Source organism: Paroedura picta, chromosome 3 (assembly GCF_049243985.1).
Source record: "Paroedura picta isolate Pp20150507F chromosome 3, Ppicta_v3.0, whole genome shotgun sequence".
In the NCBI taxonomy this organism is placed as follows: domain Eukaryota; kingdom Metazoa; phylum Chordata; class Lepidosauria; order Squamata; family Gekkonidae; genus Paroedura; species Paroedura picta.
Genome location: NC_135371.1, coordinates 9,695,780 through 9,716,543, shown reverse-complemented (window position 1 = coordinate 9,716,543; position 20,764 = coordinate 9,695,780). Strand labels below are relative to the sequence as shown.

The 20,764-nt window shown below is 44.8% G+C and overlaps 1 protein-coding gene across 1 annotated transcript; it reads left to right on the top strand.

Moving 5' to 3' along the window:
* Positions 1-10,123: 10,123 nt before the first annotated feature.
* LOC143834478 (vomeronasal type-2 receptor 26-like) lies at positions 10,124-18,954 on the top strand. Its single transcript, XM_077331305.1, has 5 exons — positions 10,124-10,405; positions 12,362-13,174; positions 14,186-14,413; positions 17,460-17,586; positions 18,044-18,954. The coding sequence occupies exons 1-5, from the start codon at positions 10,124-10,126 to the stop codon at positions 18,952-18,954; spliced, it is 2,361 nt and encodes a 786-aa protein (XP_077187420.1).
* Positions 18,955-20,764: the final 1,810 nt, after the last annotated feature.

Genomic DNA, 20,764 nt, shown 5'->3' with positions numbered 1-20,764 from the left:
CATAAAACCCCAATGAAGACACCCCCTAAAACACCAAGAAATTCCCAGTACCTAAAAACCTGACACACAGAGTAACCATGTGGCAGAAAAGAACTACAAGCCTAAACCTGACCCACTTACCGCCAATGGGCAGAAAGGGCCCTTGTATGATCATTATGTCCCCTAGATAGATCATGAACTTCTGGATAGAAGTTCCATAATTGGAACACACAACTCAATTGTTGGTGGGACCAACCAGTTTGTCAGTCGGATCATAGAATCTAAGAGTTGGAAGGGGAAATACAGGCCATCTAGTCCAACCCCCCCAGAAACTGGACTTAACAGGGAGGGGATGTGTTCACACACATCAAAATGGGACAGCTTTGTCTGACATTCGATAAAGGTCCGTCAGACCTCACTGATCTGCCCCCCCTTCCTGAACCATGAAAGAGCGTAGGACCAAATGTCAGCGTCTCAAAACAGCATCTTTCTAGCCATATACATACATGGAGACACACACCGTACTTTCCCATGTAATGAACGAGGCAGTACTTTCCCATGTAATGATGAAAATCACGGTGATTTGCTCTTCCTCTTACCAACACTCAAGGGCCCTTTCTGAACATCGCCTTTGAAGATAATTGTATACACATCAAAATCGAGAATAATTTGTGATGCAGAGTTTGAAGTGGCTGGTGCATTTATCTCTCCAAGGACCTGGGCAGAGATTTCAGGCAACTAGGAGTGGGGTGGGGGGTGGGGGGAGCAGCTGTGCTGTTGTTAAATCTAGTGTCATTCCCTTGGACCAGAATCCAGTGCCGGGCTCCATCTGTGCAATCTCTGCATAGAAGATTTGGGTTTCTTCCAGTTATCAGGGTACAGGGAATGACTTTAGCATAGAATCATAGAATCATAGAATCATAGAATCATAGAATCATAGAAGCATAGAATCATAGAATCATAGAAGCATAGAATCATAGAATCATAGAAGCATAGAAGCATAGAAGCATAGAGTTGGAAGGGGCCATATAGGCCATCTAGTCCAACCCCCTGCTCAACGCAGGATCAGCCCTAACATGCACAGGATGCCCCTACAGCTGTTGAAGGTTTCTGAAAGCAAAGTGCCTGTTCAATATGGTAACTGATTTAAAAAGCCCAGTACCATAGAGTTGTAATCTAGCCTAACCCCCTGCTCAATGCAGGACCAACCTAAAGCATCCAGGATAAGTCTCCGTCCAGCTGCTCCTTGAAGACTGCCAGTGAGGGGGAGCTCACCACCTCCTTAGGCAGCCCATTCCACTGCTGAACTACTCTGCCTGTGGAAGTTGTTTTCCTGATATCTAGCCGATATCATTCTCCATGTAGTTTAAACCTGTTCCTGAGAGTCCTATCCTCTGCAGCCAACAAGATCCTTTCCCTGCCCTCAGAGGACAGGGACAACTTTTCAAACACTTAAAGAGAGAAATCCTTTCCCTTCTCCACCTCCTCTCCTCCAGGCTGAACATTCCCAAGTCCCTCAGCCTTTCCTCAGAGGACTTGATCCCCAGGCCTCGGATCATTCTCGTTGCTGTCCTCTGACTCCTCTCAATTTTGTCCATATGCCTTTTGAAGCGATGCCTCCAGAACTGCACACAGGACTCCACGTGGGTTCTGACCAATACAGCATAGAGTGGGACTAGGACATCTTGTGATTTTGATGTGATGCCTCTGTTGATACCGTCCAAGCCTTTACTGCCGCATCACACTTTCATTTTTATTTATTATATTTATATACCTCCCGCCCCTGAGGCTCAGGGCGGTTTACATGGAACTGGAATAAAAATAGTACAGATAACGTGATAAATTGAACAATAGTGAACCAGTCATAACAGGAGAACAGTAACATAATGGAACTAACATGGTGAGACCATCCAATTTTAACATACTGATGGCCCCGTAGGATGGACACATCGGTGGTAGTTCTCATGGGAGGGGGGCTCAGGGGACCATGGGAAGTGATTTAATTCAGGTCAACCTCAATCAAAAGCCTGGCAGAAGAGCTCCCTTTTGCAGGCCCTGCGGAACTGTTTAAGCTCCGCTAGGACTCTGATCTCCTCTGGGAGCTCGTTCCACCAGGAGGGGGCCAGGATGGATAAAGCTCTGGCCCTGGCTGAGGTCAAGCAACCTTCCCTGGGGCCAGGGGTCACCAGGCAGTTGGTAGTAGCAGAGTGTAAGGCTCTCTGAGGGGTGTAGGCAGAGAGGCAATCCCTTAGGTATACTGGCCCCAGATGGTGAGTGGCCTTAAAAGTGATTGCCAGAACCTTAAGCCTGATCCGGAATTCGACTGGAAACAAGTGTCATTGTTGCAGGATGGGCCAGATGTGGGACCTCCGTGGTGTTGCTCATGTTCACACGCACGGCTACCCAGAAGTGTATCTCACATCCAGTTTGCATGGTTCTCATTTTTGTGACCCAGATATAGAACTCTGCGCTTCTCCTTATTGAATTGCATCTTTTTCTCATTTGTCCATTTCCCCAGCATGTTCAGATCTCGTTTAACTCTGTCTCTATCTTCTGGGGTGTTTGTTACTCCTCCCAACTTAGTGTCATCTGCAAATTTAATGAAAAGACCCTCTAGCTCCTCATCTAGATTGATAAAAATTGATAAAAATGAAAAGTACTGGACCAACTGAGTTGCCACAATCAAATAAGCCCTGTCAGTCGTTCACAGAAGAAAACCAGGTTGGTCTGGCAGGACCTGTTGGAGACAAATCCATGCTGACTTTCCTGGATCAACAAATTATCCTTCAAATGATTGCAGAACACCCCCTTTAAAATCTGCTCCATTAACTTCCCTGCAATTCAGGTCAGACTGGCCTGTAGTCTCCTGGGTAATCTCTCCTCCCTTTTTGAAGATTGGGATAACATTCGCTCTCCTCCAGTCTTCCAGCACATCTCCAGTCCTCCAAGAGGTCCTAAAGATGATGGACAAGGGTTCTGCAAGCTCTCCGGAAAGTTCTTTGAGCACTCTCAGGTGCACACCATCTGGCCCAGGGGATTTGAATTCATCCAGTGCAGCCAGGTGCCTCTTGACAACCTCTCTGTCCATGTCAACCTGCCACCCAGACACCATACCTTGCCTACTACTGTCCATATTCTTCTGGGAAAACACAGAGGCAAAAGAGGTATTGATCCCTTCTGCTTTCTCTCTGTCCTCTGTCAGTGTCTCTCCATCTTCACCCAAGAGTGCAACTATTGCCATGTTTACCATATGTTTGCTTCTCACATATCTGAAGAAGCTTTTCTTGTTACAGTGGGCTTCCCTGGCCAATCTCAACTCACTTCCAGCTTTGGCCTCTCTGATGGCTAACCTACAGTGCTTTAGATCCTTCTTTAGAGTTTTGTCCTTCCCTCTATTTCTTGAACATTTCCTTCTTCTTCCTTAGCTACTCCTGAAATTCTCTGTCCATCCAAATAGGCTTCTTGGATCCCTTTCCATGTTTCCGTCTTGCTGGAATAGTCATGGCTTGAGCATACAACAGCTCTTGTTTAAGGAGAACCCATCCTTCACTTGCTCCTTTGTCTTCCAGCATTCTGGTCCATGGGTCTCTAAGTTTATTAACGTATGTGTGGAGACGAGAGCATTGAAATAATTTCAAATCATTGCCAGTCACAATTTACAACATGCAAGGAATATCAAAAAGAATAAGACCTTGTTAGTCCCTTAACTCAGTGGTCCCCAACCTGCGGGCCGCGGCCCGGTGTCGGGCCGCAAAGGCCATGGTGCCGGGCCGCGGCTCCCTCTCCCCGCCCCCCCCCCGCAGTAAAAAACTTCCCAGGCCGCAAGCTTGCGGCCCGGGAAGCTTCTTACTGCGGGGAGGGCGGGGAGAGGGAATCAGGGCCGGGCCGCGCCCGTGCGGGCCGCTTCCGCGGGTGCGGCCCGCGGGTGCAGCCCACGGGTGCGGCCCGATCCGCGGGCCGATCCGTGGGCGCGGCACGATGCCCTGCCAGTCCCCAGCCTTATAAAGGTTGGGGACCACTGCCTTAACTGACAGGCTATTATTATTATTATTATTATTATTATTATTATTATTATTATTCAATTTGTTTCCCGCCACTCCCTTATGGCTCGTTACAGTGTCTTAAAAACCCCATTAAAACCCCATTAAAAGACATAAAACATTACCGACATGGCGGAAATCAGTAAACTCAACTCAACTCTCCCCCCACCCCGCTACTGGCGGGTGGAGAGGAGGTCCTGATGATGTTCATTTCAGGTCCCAAATCCCAGGGGGGTGGTGTAGATCTAGCTTACCAGCCCGGCCTCAACCATATACCTGGCGGAAGAGCTCCGTATACCTCAGGATACCTCAAAGATCATTTAAGTGACAGCTGTCAAGTCACCTGTCAAAACCTAATGCCTATGGATGGAATCAAAATACTACCATCACTGTTACGCCAAAGCCACATCTAGTCCCTAGAACAGCCTTTCTCAACATTTTTACCATTGAAAACTCCCTAAACATTCTTCAATCTTCAGAAGTGATGTCAGCAGGCCACGCCTCCCTGCCAGGCCCCCAGAAGTCATGTGTCACCAGAAAAGCCATCACCCTGACACTCCCACCAGATGTGACATCATGTACCATTGCTGCTGCTCCTCTCCAGTAATGGACCATCAAGCTACACCACTGGGCTGGGAACAGGGTTGGGGCTGGCCTCTGCCACTCTGTCACCTCCCCACCCACAACACCAGGTGGCTTTCTCTTGACCTTGGCACTTGGCTGCCTGTCTGCTCCCTTCCCTTGGTGTAGTGCTTAGGAGTGCGGACTTCTAATCTGGAGAGCCAGGTTTGATTCCCTGCTCCTGCCCCACATTCAGTCAGCTGGGTGACCTTGGGCTCGCCACGCCACTGATAAAGCTGTTCCGACTGAGCAGTAATATCAGGGCTCTCTCAGCCTCACCACCCGCACAGGGTGTCTCTTGTGGGGAAGGTGACTGTAAGCCACTTTGAGACTCCCTCGGGTAGAGAAAAGCAGCGTGTAAGAATCAACTCTTCTTCAGTAATCTCAGGGCTCTCTCAGCCTCAACTCCCTCACAGGGGGTCTTTTGTGGGGAGAGGAAAGGGAAGGCGACTGTAAGCCACTTTGAGACTCCCTCATGTAGAGAAAAGCGGCGTATAAGAACCAACTCTTGTTCAATAATCTCAGGGCTCTCTCAGCCTCACCTCCATCACAGGGTGTCTGTTGTGGGGAGAGGAAAGGGAAGGTGAATGTAAACCACTTTGAGATGCCTTCAGGTAGAGAAAAGCGGCATATAAGTACCAACTCTTCTAATTTTTTTCATAAAAGGAACCATATAAAGTTTATATACTTTATATACTTTATACTAAAGTATATATACTTTAGTGTATATACCTTATACTATATTGTTGTTGTTGTTATGTGCGAAGTCGTGTCCGACCCATCGCGACCCCATGGACAATGATCCTCCAGGCCTTCCTGTCCTCTACCATTCCCCGGAGTCCATTTAAGTTTGCATATACTATATATATCTTTAGGTAATATTGTACGGCTGGATTCTGCATCCACAACAATGAGAAAGTCATTAGAATGAAAGACAAAACTGAAGGCTGTATGATAAATAAGGTGAGACTCCTGTGATTCTGTGAACTTCAGCAGATTGTAAGTGGATGGACAGAAGTGGATGGGCAGAAGGGACTGCGTCAGTGATTGGTTCTTGTGGCCCTTTCTTGCCCAGAGAAATGCTGATTGCTAATTTGGGATCAGGAGGCGAATTTCCTCCAGGCCAGACTGGCCAGGGATTCTGGTTGGGGGCATCATCTGGGCATGTAATTGGGGTCACTGTGGGTGGGCAAGTAGTTGTGAATTTCCTGCATTCTGCAGGGAGCTGGATTACATAACTCTGGAGGTCCCTGCCAACTCTATGAGTCTATGATTCTATGACCCATAAGGAAAAGATTTAATTTTTGCTGTATTCTGGGAGGTAGTTGGAATTCAGGGTGGTTTCTTAGCCTGCATGAGAAAAATTGCCGACTTTATCTTGATAGGAATATTGCAAGGCTAGAATCGACCAGAAAATTCAAAATTCAAAAAGATGCATGCTCTGTTATTTGATAGTTCCTAAAACAGGTTACAATATTTTCTAGTTGGGTAGCAGTGGAATATTTACCCCACACCCTCCTTGCCTGCTGGCCCTATAGCATAAGCAGCTGGTGGCCTTATATCTCTGGGACCTCATTAGTAGAAAGCCCAGTTGTAGTTCTGTTGGGTTCCTCACATACAGCTTCTATACGCCTCCCTATATATACTAATGGACCAGCTTTGATCCATATTCCATATTGATCCTTTTGATCAATAGTGGGTCAGATCTGAAGACTAGACTCGATAGCCACAACAAGGGATTAAAAAAAAAACATGTTTGTCCAGCCATGCACCTGCGCATGGAGTCACGGTGTGTTAAGGATTGAACTTTGCCTTATAATGAAGAAAATCATGGTAATTTCCTCTTCCCTTTACCAGCACTCAAGGGATTTCCCTTTGGAGACCACAACTGAAGCACCCGACTGAAGAACAACACACAGCAACTTTTTGAACTGAGCATGAAAAGGCTGCTGCACACATAACTCCTGAGGACCTGGACAGGAGGGGCACAAGGCTGATGTAAGATTCAGTCATCCTGCTGGATCAGAAGCCATCGGAGGGCTTCACCTGGACCGGTACTTGTCCCTGCACCCTTGTTGACAGAAGAGTTAGTCTCCTTCTGGTTAGTGGGGCGGGTGGCTGGGAGCCCTCACAGGGGATATGATTTCTCTGCTGCGGTTCCTGCTCTTCTGGCTGCTGCCCCATTTCTCCTGCGGAGTGCTGAAGGCAAAATGTGTGTCCCGTGCAATGAGTGAAATGGGATGGCCGCTCAATTATTACAGGCTGGGGGACATGGCCATTGGCGGAATCACTTCTACATCAAAGCCTTTGATGATACCATTCGTGTTTTCAGAGCCTCCCTGGGTACCTTTTAAAGTGTAAGTATTTGTGTTTTCATGAATGTCCTGCTGCTAAGCCTGATTCTGCTTCTACCCTCTATTTAGCATGGACAGTCCCTGTTTCCTGGGATCCACCCTGGGAAAACTGCACCCCTCTTTTGTGGAATGGTGTCTCACACTCTTCCCCAGCTGTTAGATCCTCATATTCCCACCAGTATTGACTGGTGCAGATATTTGTGAAGGTGGGAATCGTAAGGCAACCCCTACACTTAGAATATCATTTTCCCGGGTGCAGCTGGAGAGCTCATTCTGAAGTGTTAAATACGATGACACATTGCACGGTCCAATGCTTTTGCCTGGGTGTGTGTGTTCATTTGGGGGTTATTTTGTCACCAAATGCCAGGACTGCTTTCCCTCTTTTCTCCTGTAGAATCATGGAGACAGTAGTTAGTCCAAAATTGAAATCAGAAGGCCAAAGATATAACTCTCTCATTCCACTTTTATTGGGATATAATAATCAATCAACTTCTTATGGAGACAGTCATTGGAGTAAGCATACACTGTAAGATTGTAAAATTGTAAAGTTTAGAACTCCAACGAACATTGTGCATTTTAAAGGAAAGCAATTCTTATGCCCAATTCATTAATATATTTGTTATTGTTAAAGACTAATGCCTCCCCCGCATCCCCTGTCACATAGGCTAACCTGGCCTTCAGCCTTGATTGGCTTGGTGTGATGATAAAACAGACAGAGGATAGGAAAACTGTGCTCAACTAAACCAGCTTATTCAAAAAAAAAATACCCATCTGTGATTGTTTATGCATCTGCCAGGGTGGGAGCATTGAGACATCTGAACACATATTACTCCAATGTAGGCTATACGATCAATTTGGGGAGAACTTATGCCTTCCCTACAGAATAAGTCCAACTCAGAGGCAATCACAGACATGTTGTCAGACAAAAGCACAGAAATAACTTCTGTTGTGGCCAGATCTGCTTGGAGAGCTATCAAAACAAGGAAGAGCTGGGTGGATTTGGAGCAACTTAGGTAGAGATAGCCTCAATTGCTTGAGATAATGCTTGTAAGTTTTAAAATCAAAATGATTCTTATAGGTGGAATGTTTTTAAATTTTATTAAAAAAATTATAATTTTTTTTTATAATTATAATTTTTATAATTTAAAAAAAAATGTTATAAAAGAATCAATGATTCTTTTATCTTGTTAATGCCAGATGTTTTCATGTATTTTGTAATTTGACTAGTACCGTAATAAATTTATCTATCTAACTAAACCAGCTTGGCCAAGTCCTCTCCCTATTGTGGTCGCCCAGCAATTGACATCCAGAGACTGATTGCAATAAACAGACGAACAGAGGGGCGGACAGTAGCAAGAACTGATTGTTACTACAGTGAGTGGGCAGAGAAGAGTCTGCAGCATTCTCAAGCAGTCATTGTCAGAGCAAAGAAAGATGTTCCATAGATGGTCACAGCTGTATTCTGTTGGAGGATGTTTGATTTCAGCATCTGCTGGGCAGATGTTTTCCCAGAAAAGATTAGCAGAGGTTGTACATGCTCTGGTTGTACTTTGGCTAAGACTCAGCATAGGATGCAGTTAGTTTACTCAGCCAGCGCAGCAAAGGGACACCCTCTCCACTTAACGTTTTGAAATTGGCAGTCATTTTCTTGCACTTTTCTTACTTACAAGGCATATGTGTGTCCGCACACAACCTGTAAATATGGCAAGTGCCAGAAAAGGAGCGTGGCTTGCAACAATGCACCATGAACTTAAAGGAATGTTTCCAGCATTAGGACCGAGCTGAGCCCTCTTTTCTTCTCTTTGTAAAAAACAAATGACTATCCTCCTTCCAACACTACTCTTTTACGAATAGCTATTGTACTTGATGCTCTGAGCATGAAGAACATGAGGGAAAGACCCAGAAATTCCCTGCAAAAGTCCTTAGTGGAAAAGAAGTCAGATTTTAGCATGGCAGCAATGAATACCAGAGTCTATTATGCATATATCAGTTTCCACCGCCAACCCTTTTAAATCATCCTTAAAAAAAACATTTTAAAAACATTCCTATTTATGCATGTGCTGTGATACTGCATTGTCCCCCCCCCCCTCCAGCGATTCTGCAGCTTAAAAAGTGCGAATGGTAACTCTGGAAGGGGGAACTTCCTTCGTTGTGCTGCAGTGTCACCTGACTGCTACTCTGGCACATGCTGCCGGCAGGGCCTCATGGGAATTGTAGTTCATGGACATGGAGACCGAACGAGAAATTTCCGCGGGGACAGACAGGCTATTGCCTTTCAGACAGCTGTTGAGCCAATGCAAGACAGCACAGGGAAGACCTCTCTGCATTGCCAGCCTGATAAACTATCAAACAACAGCCCCACCACCACCATGGTCACTGATGAGATGTAGACTGCCACTGCAAGTGGTTACTTGTGTGATAGAGTTCCACAGAGAAGCTAGTTTTGTAGTCCCAGGAGCATTCATATTCCTACTAGTTTTGTCCTCATATTGCATTTCAATTGCAGCATTTCCCAAAGTTGCAGTCAGTATCTTTAATACAGAGACCTTGGATTTGCGTAAATCAAGCTACAAAGAACTGATTTCTGGGGGAAATTGCTCAAAACCCCAGCTTGCTGCCAGAGACCCACCTGGAGTTAAGACAAAGCCCCTTCCTTCCTAAGAAAAAGTCACACAAAACAACAAGGCTGTCCTTGGGCTATCACAGGCAATGGGAGAAAGAATAAAATTCCATGTTCACATGATCTCTAACACTGAGGAGGCAGAAATTAGCCGCAGGCACCTCAAGCTCCCATTGGTAGATGAGGGACTGAGAGCAGAAAGGGGGAGGATACAAAAAACACACTTAAATTTGTGTTTCATAAAAAGACCATCCTCAATGCTGTCAAACAGGAAAAGTCGCCATAAAACTAGTTTCAGAAGCCTTGCTGAAAAACTGCTACCAGAACTGGGGACAGCATTTGCAATGCAAAAACAAAAATAACATGCTGGGTTTTGTGCTGTGAAAATGGTGCCATGTTAAGAGTTAAAAAAATAACATGACTTTTGGGCAGTGTTTTTGAGTTTTCCGTGCTGCATAATACACCCAGGAGAAATGTAACTAATCACATTATGTTGCAGTTTAGGTCAGATGATGTATTTGGAACTCCTGCCCTTCATGTTTGCCTTCGAGAAAATCTATAGACATTCGAATCTCTTACCCAACACGACTCTGGGATACAACATCTATGAGAACTATCTTAATGCTAGAATGACCTCTGATGCGGTGGTAGACCTGCTGTCTGGGGGACAAGAGACAGTTCCGAACTACAGCTGCGGAGGACAGAACAGGCTCTTTGCAGTTCTCGAAGGGGCCAACTCTGAAACGTCCAAACAGATTTCCACCATTTTAAGCATCTACAAAATGCCTCAGGTACAGGTCATATGGGCAGGGGGGCTGAGTCTAACAAAGCCAACCTAAGCAGGGTTGCATATTTCTAAGTTCATCATATGACATAGACTCAGAAGGGTGTATGATCCATCACCTTCCCTCCATAGGTGCCTGTTTTAACCCTATAAAATGCAGTATTTACTCACCTGGCCCAGTTGTCAAGCAGCTGCACCACAACGAGGTGGTCACTTCCTGAGCTCGGTGCCGGCACTCCCCTGCATGACAGGAACATTTCTCTACTCTCACCATGCAAACATTCGCTAGAGTTGCATCTCTCCGGCAACATGTAACTAGGTATTGGCAGTCGATTCAGATAAGATGAAAAGGACCCAATCAATGATGATACGGGTGCTTTTCAGACCTATCCCAGCCAAATTGGCCACCCCTGAAATTTTAATGGACTGAAGCAGCAGTGTCCAAATTGTGATTTGGCTATTAGCTATGAATCAACCAGTTTAATTTCTTCCCCCTGCTTTTTCAGGCAGCACCTGAGAAGGTGAGGGGAGACAGAGCTCACCAATAAGCTGATGTTCTCCACTGTCATGGAGGCTTTTAAATGCCCTGCCAAGGAGCTGATGCTGACACATCAGCTGCTTTGCACATCCTTTAAATGCCTCCCCATGTTTTCTCAGGCAGTGGAATCCTCTGCCTCAGAAATTGGGGAGAGGCACTTAAAGGACCCACCAAACACTTGATCTGTTAAGATATGAAAGAAAGAAAGAAAGAAAGAAAGAAAGAAAGAAAGAAAGAAAGAAAGAAAGAAAGAAAGAAAGAAAGAAAGAAAGAAAGAAAGAAAGAAAGAAAGAAAGAAAGAAAGAAAGTCAAGTGGAACTTTTAAGTAATAATCCATCTGATTGGCCGTGCAGGTTTTAAAAATTGTTGCTATTATTACATATTACAGCACTTGGACTTTATCAAGTCACATGCATTTAAAGGGAAATTAACTTAACTGGCATGTGCAAGAAACACATTGCTGTTGTCACATGTGTTACCTCATGTGATCTGTATCTGTTTTCTGTTCCCTGTAAACCGTCCTGAGCCTTCGGGGGAAGGGCGCTATAAAAATAATAAAATAAAATAAAATAAAATAAAATAAAATAAAATAAAATAAAATAAAATAAAATAAAATAAAATAAAATAAAATAAAATAAAATAAAATAAAATAAAATAAAATAAAATAAAATAAAATAAAATAAAATAAAATAAAATAAAATAAAATAAAATAAAATATAATAGTCACTGCAGTTGTCCTGAGGAAAAACCAAGAGAAATAGTTGCATGAGAATTCTTAGCAGGGGAGTAAGTGAATATCCCTAGAGCCTTTTGTGGCGCAGAGTGGTAAGGCAGCCGACATCCTGTCTGAAGCTGTCTGCCCATGAGGTTGGGAGTTCGATCCCAACAGCCGGCTCAAGGTTGACTCAGCCTTCCATCCTTCCGAGTAAAATGAGTACCCAGCTTGCTGGGGGGTAAACAGTAATGACTGGGGAAGGCACTGGCAAACCACCTCATATTGAGTCTGCCATGAAAACGCTAGAGGGCATCACCCCAAGGGTCAGACATGACCTGGTGCTTGCACAGGGGATACCTTTACCTTTACCTTTAAGTCAATATCCCAGGATTCTTCTCTTTGAACAAGTGACTACTTTGTTGATGGAACTAAACAGCCTGTCAATTGTCCTTTCATTCCCCCTAAAACTGGACTTAGCAGGGAGGTTGATCAGAAATAGGCTCCTCTGCGGTGGTCCTCCTGGGTGTGATCCATAACCATTGAGAAGAAAATGGCTTGGTTCTCATCCTCACATGAAGGGACTGAGCTGAGAAGGATGCTCACGTAAACACTGGCTATCATACTGATGGATGCTTTGACAGCTGACAATAATGCATGCTTGTACACTAGTCTAAGTCAATCATTCACTGATCTCTTCCTTTCCCGACTAGATCAGCTACAATGTGGATAATCACGTGCTTCAAGATGAGCCTCATTTGCCTTTTGTGTACCGGATGGCCCCAAACCAAGAGGTATATTTCATGGGGATTGTCAAGATGCTCCTGCATTTCCGATGGACCTGGATCAGTCTCCTGGCTCCGGACAATGCCCAAGGAGAAAGATTCCTAAAAACTATGACCCCCTTGGTTGTCAAGAGTGGGATTTGCATTGCCTTCACACAACGCATCCCAGAACTGTATTATGGTGGCAGGAAGTTTTCTTCCCTGATGGATTTCATTTACATACAGAGAAAATGTAACGTATTCATTTACCATGGGGACATGCACTCTATGATGGCAGTTGGGCTTCTGATGAAAGAAATTGAAAAGAGAGAAAACACCATTGTGGGGAAAGTTTGGATTACCGCAGTTTTGCATGATATCAGCTTGAGATTCTTTCTGAAGGTGTTTGAGACCCACCACATCCATGGTTCTTTTTCCTTCTTGACCCAGGCAAACATGAACACCGACTATAACCATTTGGATTCCTTTCTCTCTACTCTCGCTAAAATTGGCAGCGGTGCATTTCATTGTTTCAATTCCAGTCCTGGGTTATCTGTGAAACGCTGGATACGATGCAAACAGAAAGAGGAACTGGAGACCCCGCCCCATGATGAGCTTGAAGGGATCCTGTCTCAGGATAGCTACAGCGTTTACAACTCCATCCAGATGGTGGCCCATGCCTTGAATGTGGCCTCCTCATCCAGATCTGGTCGGAACTGGAAAGGCGGCTGGCTGGGACTTCAGAAGCTGCAGCCATGGCAGGTATTGGTATTCTCTAAAAACTTGGGAACCTTTAAGCAGCTATGCTGCATCAGACTAATCCTCCTCCAAGTCTCATGTAATCTTTCCAACAGCAGCTGGTTTGATGGCCCCAAGAAGCCTGCTAGAAGGGCCCAGAGACAACAGCCCTCAGATGTTGACTGCTTCCCACCCTGTGATAATGGGAGGAATTTCCTCTTCATGAAAAAATGAGAAAGAGTAATTTTATTTCTATTTCACCATTTCTTTAGGTTCCAGGCAGTTGAAACAAGGAATCTGCATGTGTAGGTTTGTAAAGGTGGGCACGAACCTGAAAAATTGAGGTTTGTGGCGGGCTGGGGGCCATAATGAACCTGAAACCCCAAACTCACCCCCCCTCCCCCATGTTCATGAACCTGTTCAGTTTGCTGAGTTCATTATGAGCTAGGCTCACTGAACCCAAGACTGTAATCTATTATCAATCCAGCCAGCCAGCCAGCCTTCATAGAATCATAGAATCATAGAGTTGGAAGAGGCCATACAGGCCATCTAGTCCAACCCCCTGCTCAACGCTTCCCAACCCCCTCTCATAGCTTCTAGGTTGGCTCCTCAGGGGTGGTTGCCAAATTCGCAGCAGCAAATGGGCCCGCCACGGCAGGGCTCTGCTGCTGTGTGAAGGCCTTCATCAGCTTCTCCATGGTGGTCATAGCATGAGCGGACCAGTTTACAAGTCTGCTGAATCAAACTTTAGTGCGCTTGCGAAGAATTGCTCCAGAGGAATGGGAAGAGTTATGCAGTTATGCTAAGGACTACATACTTGGTCTTCCCTCAAAATGCAGAAGCTGAAAAAGGAGACCCTCAGGGGAGGGCAGTAGATAAGCAAACAAACAAAACGTCAAAAAGACATTTCTGAATCTGGAGGCCATTGGCTCATATGATGAAGGATAAGAGAATGGAACTCCAAATCATCAAGATTGTGGAGACCAAGATGGCTTCCTGTATTTCTAAACGCTGCAGTTTTGTATGTTCTCCCAGCTTCATCCTTTCCTGAGAAACCTCCAGTCTTACAATAACTCCCCAGAAGGAGTTTATTTTGACGAGAACAGGAAGATGGCAATGGATTTCGATATCGTGAACTGGGTGGCAAACCCCAATCGGTCCACCAAGAGGGTGAAAGTTGAGAGTGTGGAGAGACGTGGTGCGGAAGAGATCAAGTTTACCATCGATCAAGACGTCATTGTGTGGCCCGAATGGTTTAATGAGGTGAGGGCAAAAGTACACCCTGTAAAAACTCATTACCTTTTTCAAGGGCTATTCCTAGTCAATCATTTTACGGTCTAAGAACACACAGAATGAAAATGGTCAAAACGAGTACGGTAAGATAACTGTTTGGCAATGGGCTGTCAAGAACATTCACCATTAATGGTGGTCTGAAGGCCCAGGCAAGGCTATGTGCACCCCATCCCCCCAAATCTAGATCCCAAGAGTACTGAGCATGAGCCAAGGCTAATGAAAGCTTCTGTGGAGACCATTGTCTTTACAATAAGATTTCTCGGTGCCATCAGGCAACTCATATACTGGTCAAATACAGGACGTCCTTAAATTCAACTCCTGTGCAGCTTTCCCATCTGTGCACTGTCCGACCTACTTAGCTTTACTAGGGTTGTTTTATTCTGTGCCTTCAGGGTTTGATGCCAAATATTTGGGTGGCCCAAAGAGGAATCATTTAGAGCAGTTAGGGGTGGGACAACTGAACCTGGCTGCCAGAGGAGTTGGACTGGAATGCTGAATTCTCATATCTGCCTGTGCAAGCCATGTACCATGTAGGCCTCAAAAGTTCGTTATATTTCACCTTTATCTTCTCTAGTGACCCAAACTCGGGTTTCCCCCCATTCACAAAAAGCAGAAATCTGCACACTTACTGATGGTGATTTTTTCAAATATCGAGAGTTATATCCACTTCTGGATATCACGGGGAAAAGGTAGGGTCACTCTGGATCAATCATGGATGTTGCAGAGGGAAAATTTAAAGCACCCAAAATCAAAATGGAAATCGAATTCAGTGTAGATGGAATGGATTTATTTGAGCTGGCAGTGGGTAAAAAGCCCCATGCAGACTACACCCATGTCTCTTTAATGCTCCCAGTATGTACAATTGGGAGTCTGCAAGCAAAACAGAACACAAGTCCTGAGTGAGACTCATTCTATACAGACTTTACTGAAGGCAACATAAATTCATTCTGGAGGGTTCACTCAAAGGTATATACATTTATATCTGTCCCTTATAGATGCATATAATGCACATATTATTCCACATTCATATTTTTGTCCATTCTGTGATGCTATTGCATTGGTGGTTCTTTTTCCATTTCCATGCAAATATTGCTTCTTCTAGGATCTGGGGGTCTTATTATACTAGACACTGAACATGAGTCTGCAGAGTAACTCGATAGCTAAAAAGGCAAATAGGATTTTAGACATTATTAAAAGAACTGTAGTATTCAGATCACATGAGGTAATATTATTTTATTTATGTATTTATGTATTTATTTAGTTTTATTTATTTATTATATTTATATACCGCCCCCCCCCCAGGGGCTCAGGGCGGTTTACATAATAACATAAGAACAATACATGGAACAGTCTATAAAACATTTGGGTAACGGTGCAATAATAACTGATAATTGTAAACATATAACATTATAATTGTATAACCAATAAACAATACCTTGCAACATACAAGCAGGTCCAGAGTGTGTAGGTGGTGTTCTGAGGGGGGGCGGGGAGCAGGGGCCCTTTGGTCGCTGTTGGTTATATATATCTGGTCTCAACCGAATGCCTGGCGGAAGAGCTCCTCCTTGCAGGCCCTGCGGAACTGATTAAGCTCCGTCAGGGCCCTGATCTTCTCCGGGAGCTCGTTCCACCAGGTGGGAGCCAGAACCGAGAATGCTCTGGCCCTGGTTGAGACCAGGCGGACTTCTTTAGGGCCAGGGACCTTTAGCTGGTTGGTAGCTAAAGTGGTATTACCACTTTACTCTGCTCTGGTAAGATCTCACTTGGAGTATTGTGTTCAGTTTTGGGCACCACAACTGAAGAAAGATGTAGAGGGCTATAAAGAAGGTGAGGGGTTTGGAGACCAAGTTGTATGTGGAAAGGTTGAGGGAGTTTTGTCTGTTTAGCCTGGAGAATCATATCTTCAAATACTTGAAGGACTATCATATAAAAGATGGAGCAGAGCTGTTGCCCCGGAGGGTTCTACCAGAACCAATAGGTTGAAATTAATTCAAAAGAATTTTCGTCTAAACATCCGGAAGAAGTTCCTAACAGTTAGAGCAGTTCCTCAGTGGAACAGGCTTCTTCAGGAGCTGGTAGGTTCTCCTCCTTTGGAAGATTTTAAGCAGGGGCTAGATAGCCATCTGACAGGAATGCTGGTTCTGTGAAATTAGGCAGATTGTAAGAGAGTGGCCAGAAGGAATTGTGTTTTAGCTTGGCTCTTGTGGCCCTTTCTTGCCTGCTCAGGGAAATGTCCATCACCAATTTGGAGTCAGGAGAAAATTTCCTCCAGGCCAGACTGACCAGAGATTCTGGTTGGAGGTGGGGTAGGGAGCATCATCTGGGCATGCAATTGGGGTCACTGTGGGTGGGCAGGTAGTTGTGAATTTCCTGCATTCTGTGGAGGCCAGATATCTGACAGGAATGCTCATGTCATGAACTTAGAAAATTACAGATGCACTGGGAAACCAATCTGGCAATAAAATATCCAAATTGGACTTATAGTCTTCTCTCTTCAGTAATTCTTTGTTCTTATTATTTCACACGTCCCGACATGCTTCGCCTTACAGATTTTTCAAGGGACAATCGTTTTTATACTTAAGGACCAACTTTAACTTATTAAGGAATTTCTTGACAGAGTATAAGGTTGTGCTAACAATAGCTAAATTTAGCTTGTGGCGCTACAGACGCGAACTTAGACAGATTGTGAGTGGGTGGGCAGGACGGGATGTACCAGAATTTGTCTCTTGTGGCCCTTCCTTGCATAAGCAGGGAATTGCTAATCACCACTGTGGGATGGTAGGTGAATTCCCTTGAGGCCAGCCTGAATTCTGAAGATTTTTGGTGTTTGGGGGGGGGGCAATCACAGGCATGAAATTGGGGTCACTGTGGGTAGGCAAGTTGTAATGAGTTCTTGCATTGTGCAATGGGTTGGACTAGATGATCCTAGAAGTCCCTTCCAACTCTACGATTCCATGATTCTAGTGGTTGATTTAATATTCATATTTTACTTAGTGCTCCTTATCTTCCTACCGAGACCCTGCCTCAGTCCAGGTGCACTCCAAGCTGTCCACCTGGATATGCTAAGCTGATTAAAGAAGGAGAACCTCTCTGCTGCTACGACTGTTCTCCTTGTGTAGAAGGGACAATATCTACTCAGGAAGGTAAGTCACATTCCCCAGTTCTGATCGTAGGGAGGAGACAGAATGGGAAAAATAATTCCATCACAGCTTGTCCCCTTTCGATGACCTTATCAGCGATTAAATGGCATTACAGAACGTGTACAAAATGCTTCATACCAAGTAACACCACTGTGCCAGCATTTTCCAAACTTTGGTTGGCCTTTGTTCTCTAGAGCCTGAGGGCTAACCCTGCAATATTATCAGAGAATGATTTCATTTGTGATGCAATGAAGGATCCCAATTGGAAAGTTTCACAACTCTGTCCCTATTATGCGTTCCTGATGCCCGACTTCTCCCTCATTCTCTCTCATCCTGCTTTTCTGGCAAATAAGTGTTCAATTCTGAATATATTCTCGCTGAACAGGAAAAAAAGCAAATACTATCATGGATGTAAATTTAATATGGTGATACCGAAGCTAATATGTTCTTTTCTTTCCAGATTCGACTCACTGTCTTAGGTGTCCAGAAGATCAATATCCAAACAAGATACGAGATCAATGTGTTCCGAAGTATATCACCTTCCTGACCTACGAAGAACCTTTGGGGATCCTCCTAAATGTTCTCACTCTTTTCTTCATCCTAGCCACAAGTTTGGTTTTGGGGATCTTCATTAAATACTTAGAAACGCCAGTAGTCAAAGCCAACAATCGGGATCTGTCCTACATTCTCCTCATCTCCCTCCTACTTTCGTTTCTCTCCTCTTATCTATTCATTGGTAAACCCCAGAAGGTGACCTGCCTTGTCCGACAAACTGTCTTCAGCATCATCTTCTCCGTTGCTGTCTCTTCTGTGTTGGCCAAAACTGTCACTGTGGTGGTGGCCTTCATGGCTTCGAAGCCTGGGAACAGGATGAGGAAATGTCTGGGGAAGAGGTTGGCCAACTCCATTGTCTTTTCCTGTTCCACCATTCAAGTGGGCATCTGCACTCTCTGGCTGGGCATCGCTCCCCCCTTCCCGGACTCTGACATGCACTCCCAGCCTGGAGAGATCGTACTGCAATGTAATGAAGGGTCTGTCGCCATGTTTTATGCTGCCCTTGGCTACATGGGCTTTCTGGCCGCCATCAGCTTCACGGTGGCCTTCCTAGCCAGGAAGCTGCCTGGTGCCTTCAATGAGGCCAAGCTGATCACCTTCAGCATGTTGGTGTTCTGTAGTGTGTGGGTGTCCTTTGTGCCCACCTACCTGAGCACAAAGGGGAAATACATGGTTGCCGTGCAGATCTTCTCCATCTTGGCCTCCAGCTTGGGCTTACTGGGATGCATCTTTTTCCCCAAATGCTACATTATTCTACTGAGGCCTCATCTGAATACCAAGGAACAACTCATGGCAAAACAAAAAGATGGCCTCTGACTTGGAGTACTCACAGTGCATGCTTTGTTACGTTAGTTATCTGTCTTTGTACAGTTATGAATCCCATGTACTATGCTGGGAAATTTATTTCCCTAAACTGCTCTTGGACCAAGTACATCTGAGAACCCTATGGGGAATGGTGGGGTAGAAAGCTAAACATAAATTAATACATTGTTGTTTTAACACCTATGCCTGTGGGATGTTATTGTTTTCTTTTTAAAAAATGGTTGTGTGAATATTGGGAAGGCCAAGGGCAATAAATCTTACAATGACAGCAATCCCTCCCTTGAATGCCAGCACAGTAACCTCTCCCCTCTAGTTACTGGACTCTGAGTAGCCAATAGAAGAAGAAAACATAGCAAGGAAATGGACAGCCCAGTCCTCTTGGCAATTCCTAGAGGGATCAGGTGGTGTCAGTGGGTGCACCAAACATGGTAGAGAAGAGTGGGAAAGCCAGGAGAGCAGCTCTTTGCCCAGATGCCTCAGAAGAGAAGACGAAATAAGATTCACAAGTCAGAGAGGCTGCTCCTACACAGCTAAGTGCAGCAGTTTTCCCCTACCTACCTCATATAAATGCTTGCTTGTTGAATGAGGCATCAACCCTCCATCACTGCTCATTGGCAGAGAGTCAGGAAGGCTACCTGTCCCTTTTGAACAGCAGGACATGCCTGTTGGTTCATTCCCCATGAGTAGGGTAGCGACTGAGTCTCCAGATGATACCAGGCTATTCAGGATATAGAAAATCAAGTGGGATTGTGAGGAGCTAAAATAGGATTTCTCCTACAGTTGGCATGATGATCATGATGATTTTAGCCATTTACCATGTCTGACTGTTGGCAGTCATTTGGCATAGCTGTCTCCATGTCTGAGGATCTTGTACCACTTTTGTAGTTGTTTAATGCTCTGGCCAGAGTCCATTCTGATTCTATCTAGCCACCATGTTATTTGTCAGTCTGGTTTCCTTTCACCACTGAGCAGTCTTAACAAAATTGCTCTCTCCATGGCATTGAATCACATGATATGGCCAAAGTGCACCAGAGATTAGTGATTTTGCCCTCCAGTGGTACATCTGGCTGTATGCACTCCAGAATTTCCTTGTTTGTGACGTCTGCTGTCCATGGAGTCCGCAAAAGCCCTTTTGGGGACCAGAGTTCAAATAAATCAACTCTCTCCTTGTTTGATCTATTCCCTGATTATTAGAAGTTGCAATTCACTCCTGTTCCTTAAGTACAACTTGTGTACGCTTCCATATAAATACCAATGAAACAACTTTGATCCATATTGCATATAGATCCATTTGATTTATGTTCAATTTGATCCATATTCAATAGGCCAGATTTGGCCCACAGATCTGACCTATTGAAGACTAGAGAACCACATTGATGATGCTCAAAAACATGTTTGTCCAGCCATGCACCTGCGCATGGAGGCATATGGTAATTTCCTCTTCCCCTCACCAATACTCAAGGGATTTCTCCAAGCGTCATCTTTAGAGACAATAATTGAACCACCAGAAAGAAAAAAAAACACACAGCCACTTCTTGAAAAGGCTGCTGCACAAATAACTCCCATAGACCAGACAGGAGGGCTAGGAGACTGACACAAGACTGACACAAGACACAAGACTGACACAAGTCAGCCTGCTGGATCAGAAGCCATCAGAGGGCTCCAACTAGGCTGGTACTTGTCTCTGCATCCTGGCTGACAGAAGAGGGGTTGATTCTTCTGCTTAGTGGGGTATAAGGTTGAGCTCAGTCACAGGAGACATGGCTTTAGCAGGCATATACAGGTTGGCTCTACCGCTGTTGCT